The sequence below is a fragment of the Triticum urartu genome, chromosome 2, assembly GCF_003073215.2.
Source record: "Triticum urartu cultivar G1812 chromosome 2, Tu2.1, whole genome shotgun sequence".
Lineage (NCBI taxonomy): Eukaryota > Viridiplantae > Streptophyta > Magnoliopsida > Poales > Poaceae > Triticum > Triticum urartu.
In genome coordinates this window covers 746,650,264-746,655,971 of record NC_053023.1, presented here as the reverse complement: position 1 = coordinate 746,655,971, position 5,708 = coordinate 746,650,264, and the positions used below count along the sequence as shown (strand labels likewise).

Here is a 5,708-nt window from a genome sequence, read left to right as displayed (position 1 = left end):
ACAAGGAGCTTGTGATGACTTCATCAATCTTAAATTTTTTAGCCCAATCTCTTAGTGGTGTTCATAGGGGTAAGCTGTGTGTCCATGTGTTTATAATGGCAAGTGTTCATACAAAGAAAGTACAATGGCAGAAACGAAACGACCATTACATCCTTTATAATGACATGACCAAAACAACACCATGACTCTAAAATCGCCCAAGTAGGCGCCATCCACGCAACACCAAGCAACCAACCACGGCCCAAAGTTCTATAAACTCACACCCTATAGCAACCCGAAAGTGGTACATAGCTCGACTTAAAGACACCCGTCCTTTTATCTCCCTGCGATGGTGGCATCCATATTGGTATGTTCGTCATTGGGGGGGGGGGGGGGGGGGGGGCAGGAGTTTGCACCGAGTTGGTGTTCAACATTTTGGCCGCTTCCCACTTATCCCATGTAGATTCCTAGTTCATCATAGGGATAATATGCACATTTACTCTGTGGTTTTATACGTAGGTTCCATGGCCCATTGGGCCCAGAGAGGTTCAGTCATATGGTGTTTTAGGTATTTAACTTACTATTGTGTTCTCGCACACGTCACAGGTCCTCGTGATGGGAATGACTTAAGTGGGCGGCAAAACAAACAATTCATAAACTAGAGACCATCATGATGATCACCATCGTTACCATGGTACAGTTTGACAAATTCATAATTTCCTATTTATTCAATCCAAATTACAATACAACTTTTGATCTCAACCAATACAACCACCTGGTCCACCATAGTTGAACGTATAACCCTTCTTAAATTCGAGAAATAAATCATTTGCATCATAACAATCTTTCCTATCAACTAACTTGACCATCCCAGTGTAACGGGGGTCAAAAGCTTGACCCTTTGAGTTGTATTTCTTAATGTGATTGAAGTAGGCAGATTTCTTCTCATTATAATCAGGGAAGTGTCCACTACCCATTGGTGGACCATGTGCATTCTTTAAGTAATTCACGAATCCAGTCAATGCTTGTATATGTGGTGTTTCAGGGCAAAGCTCCTTTGGAAAATGTCCCAAGAATGATGGTGTTTCTAAATCATGACGGTACACCACCCAATCTCCAGAATTTGGATCCTGTAGTCAATGAGGGACCGATGAAATCGATGAACAATAAATTTCATGCACAAGAAGAGTATAAGCAAGTTTTAATTAGCAAAAATCTTGGGTGACATATAGTTTCCCAGAACCTAAAGTTCCATATTTTTTAATATAATACCATAGCACTAAAATCCTTCTTTGTTAATTTTAATTTTGCATTCTTAAATAGTTGCAAGCCGCCCTATTTTTCCTATTCATGTTGCCACTGCCACATTAGCGAGTCATGTATGGTAGTTCTAAGTTTTTTTTGCGCTACTTTCATTGTATAGGTGCAACCATGCCACATTAGAAAGTCATGTGTGATAGGCAAAAGTTATATTTTTCATAGTATTTATTTTTTGAACCCTTGCATCCCTGCCAAATCAGCAAGTCATGCATGTCCCTCATAGTTTGCCATTTTTTGCATAAATGTTTGGGTTGTCACTAATGTTATATGTGTTGGACACTCGAAGAATACATATGTAATTCATGTTTCACATTTTTTTTGTTAGAAACAAGGCATTCTGTTAACTGTAATGAAAATGTTATATAACATCTATTTATGCATTTCGTTCAACAAGATTCCTGCAGCAACGCGCGAGAAATAGTAGAAAATGTATAAGCTTATGTAGTGATCTTGTTGACTAGGAAGAATGTTGCACCTTGTTGAGGCTAAGCCTGATGTAGTGATCTTGTATGCCATAAATTGATGGAGGAGCAATGGCTTGTCCCGGCACTAGCTTAGCTCCACTCGCAGGAACAAATCCTCCGCATTGTAAGTTGTAGCACCCCTTTGATCTCGAGTCCTTCTATGTAATAAAAAAGGGAACATGCATTATTGTCAATATAAAGAGACTAATACTTGGTCTGATAATGTCTCAAACTATTACAAAATACATCTAGACTATATACGGACAATAATAATATATAAGTTGTTTGAATGACATTGTTTACACTTACGGTCCAATATGTAAAGAAGGGGATATCTCTGTTATGGTACAAAGAGGGCGAAATTTGCACGGAAAACCATATTACAAAATAGTAATTCGTTCAAAAGAATTGGAGGTTACTAGGATAGGTGATATGTTTGTACGTGGAAGCCGGCTTGAATTAAGCTGTAGTGTCCTCGATCTTGAAAATAGATCTGTATGGATGCTCCAGATTCTTGAGAGTTTTCAATATTTGGTGAAGCCCATATACTCATTTCAGCTCGAAGGCCATAGAATTGTCCTGGCATTGTGTGCCACATTGCATACTTGTGACAGAAATTATACCTCAAATTAGTGAATAAATAGAAAAGCTATGGAGCAGGACATAATAAACAAGTGAGGCTTTTCCTTCTTGGCCGTGATACGAGGTTCTCCTACGGTCCTACCGGACATATATAATTGGGATTTTTTTTGCATGCTCCTTTGGAGATAATCTAGATTTTCATTGGCCTTGTGGCGTGTATGTCATAATGGATCTAGATTTCTCCACGGGGTGTGGTGTCATTCCTACGCAATTAGACCTTTTCTGGTCATACATACATTGCTATAAGTCATATGGTTTTGTCGATTGCTCAGGTGCTTGGGTTGAACAAATCTTCTATCCTCCACATAGCAGGGGTAAAACAAAATTTGACTTTCTCTCTATCCATCTCCCTCTCTCTCTATCTATATATACCTCTGTGATAGGTGTGAAGCGTATTGCTAGTAGAGTGTTGGCATGTGAGGATAAGTCTCAAATAGAGTATGGCTTTGTTCCTTTCTTAATCTATTTGTTTTTGGTGTTCTGGTAGCATGTCTTGTTTAGCTCATCACTTTCGTGCCCTATATGTAGGGCTTCAAGCCTAGTTCATTTAGGTGTATGCCTTTTTAGGCTGTCAATTATGTACCACCTTGTCTCTCTGACCACCGACCATAATTAACCTTGATGAACTATGGTTTAGGTGGATCATTAATGAATGTGGATTTCTATTGTTTTGTCTCTATGATTTAAAGATGTGATGCTCATGTTCAAAACTACCTTTGAATTTGCCTTTTATATTTATCGCACACCATCGTGGCATACATTGTGATTTTTATGATGGTCAATGGTCAGAAAGAAATCAACAAACATCTGAAATCTAACACATGAAAAAGTAGATAAAGATATGTCCATAGAGGGGAAAAGAAAGAGTGAGAAAGTGTACATGAGAAATAATATTACTCCCCTCATCCGTGAAATCAGCTCTCCATGGAAACTGAAAACTTTTAGGACTTAAAAGAGTGTTGTTCTGCTTTGCAAATGTTAGTGCATGGTTAGTCAACATATATAATTGACATACAAAGTCTCCGAAAGATATAAGTATTATTTTCTAGTTGTGGTGTCCTAAAATTTTAGTTGGGAACATATGTAATGTAGAGTCGTTACTAATGATTGCAACCAATAGTAATTGCCAAGATTAACTACTCAGATAGATGCAAGAATTGGATGAATGCATAAACCACTCCACAAAGAATTGCATGTAAAAAAATGTAAAGTAAGATGTTTCTTACCTTCTCATTCTTCTGTAGATTTCCATCCATGTCTATTGATTCAACCAAGGTGGGGTAGCAAGGTCTAAACAAAAAACACAGTAAGACTAATATGGGAACATAATCACCACCCATTCGTATATAGGAATTGTGTTCCTTTCGATGAAGCTGTTGGGGAACGTAGCAATAATTCAAAATTTTCCTACGTGTCACCAAGATCAATCTATGGAGTCATCTAGCAACGAGGGAGGAGTGGATCTACATACCCTTGTAGATCGCGCGCGGAAGCGTTCAAGAGAACGGGGTTGATGGAGTCGTACTCGTCGTGATCCAAATCACCGATGATCCTAGCGCCGAACGGACGGCACCTCCGCGTTCAACACACGTACGGAGCAGCGACGTCTCCTCCTTCTTGATCCAGCAAGGGGGGAAGGAGAGGTTGATGGAGATCCAGCAGCACGACAGCGTGGTGGTGGAAGTAGCGGGATTCCAACAGGGCTTCGCCAAGCGCTGCGGGAGGAGGGAGATGTGTCATGGGAGGGAGAGGGAGGTGCCAGGGCTTGGGGTGGTGCTGCCCTCCCTTCCCCCACTATATATAGGGCCAAGGGAGAGGGGGGGCGCAGCCTTGGCCCTTCCTCCAAGGAAGGGTGCGGCCAGGGAGGAGTCCCTCCTCCCCAAGGCACCTCGGAGGTGCCTTCCCCCTTTAGGACTCTTCCTTTTCCTCTTATCTTGGCGCATGGGCCTCTTGGGGCTGGTGCCCTTGACCCATATAGGCCAAGGCGCACCCCCTACAGCCCATGTGGCCCCCCGGGGCAGGTGGCCCCACCCGGTGGACCCCCGGGACCCTTCCGGTGGTCCCGGTATAATACCGGTGACCCCGAAACTTGTCCCGATGGCCGAAATAGCACTTCCTATATATAATTCTTTACCTCCGGACCATTACGGAACTCCTCGTAAAGTCCAGGATCTCATCCGGGACTCCGAACAACTTTCGGGTTACCGCATACTAATATCTATATAACCCTAGCGTCACCGAACCTTAAGTATGTAGACCCTACGGGTTCGGGAGACATGCAGACATGACCGAGATGACTCTCCGGTCAATAACCAACAGCGGGATCTGGATACCCATGTTGGCTCCCACATGTTCCACGATGATCTCATCGGATGAACCACGATGTCAAGGACTTAATCAATCCCGTATACAATTCCCTTTGTCTAGCGGTACGATACTTGCCCTAGATTCGATCGTCGGTATCCCGATACCTTGTTCAATCTCGTTACCGGCAAGTCTCTTTACTTGTTTCGTAACACATCATCCCGTGATCAACTCCTTGATCACATTGTGCACATTATGATGATGTCCTACCGAGTGGGCCCAGAGATACCTCTCCGTTTACACGGAGTGACAAATCCCAGTCTCGATTCGTGCCAACCCAACAGACACTTTCGGAGATACCTGTAGTGTACCTTTATAGCCACCCAGTTACGTTGTGACGTTTGGCACACCCAAAGCACTCCTACGGTATCCGGGAGTTGCACAATCTCATGGTCTAAGGAAATGATACTTGACATTAGAAAAGCTTTAGCATACGAACTACATGGTCTTGTGCTAGGCTTAGGATTGGGTCTTTGTCCATCACATCATTCTTCTAATGATGTGATCCCGTTATCAATGACATCCAATGTCCATGGTCAGGAAACCGTAACCATCTATTGATCAACGAGCTAGTCAACTAGAGGCTTACTAGGGACATGGTGTTGTCTATGTATCAACACATGTATCTGAGTTTCCTATCAATACAATTCTAGCATGGATAATAAACGATTATCATGAACAAGGAAATATAATAATAACTAATTTATTATTGCCTCTAGGGCATATTTCCAACAGTCTCCCACTTGCACTAGAGTCAATAATCCAGTTCACATCGATATGTGATTAACACTCAAGGTCACATCCCCATGTGACTAACACCCAAAGAGTTTACTAGAGTCAATAATCTAGTTCACATTACCATGTGATTAACACTCGATGAGTTCTGGGTTTGATCATGTTATGCTTGTGAGAGATGTTATAGTCAACGGGTCTGAATCT

At 42.0% G+C, this 5,708-nt stretch overlaps 1 protein-coding gene across 1 annotated transcript; it reads right to left on the bottom strand.

Annotated features, from left to right (window-relative positions):
- Positions 1–737: 737 nt before the first annotated feature.
- On the bottom strand, positions 738–3,745 carry LOC125534610. Its single transcript, XM_048697787.1, has 6 exons — positions 3,632–3,745; positions 3,286–3,369; positions 2,206–2,367; positions 2,073–2,126; positions 1,775–1,921; positions 738–1,109 (listed from the first exon to the last, which is right to left on the bottom strand). The coding sequence occupies exons 1-6, from the start codon at positions 3,743–3,745 to the stop codon at positions 738–740; spliced, it is 933 nt and encodes a 310-aa protein (XP_048553744.1).
- Between the last annotated feature and the right edge of the window lie 1,963 nt (positions 3,746–5,708).

What these genes read in the sequence shown, in the direction of transcription:
- LOC125534610 (XM_048697787.1), bottom strand. Translation starts at nt 3,745, where the DNA reads ATGGGTGGTGATTATGTTCCCATATTAGTCTTACTGTGTTTTTTGTTT. An exon ending in TAATTCAAGCCGGCTTCCAC is followed by an intron (nt 2,127 to 2,205) that starts GTACAAACATAT and finishes TTTTCCGTGCAA; the next exon opens with ATTTCGCCCTCTTTGTACCA. An exon ending in TCAGGCTTAGCCTCAACAAG is followed by an intron (nt 1,110 to 1,774) that starts GTGCAACATTCT and finishes CATTGACTACAG; the next exon opens with GATCCAAATTCTGGAGATTG.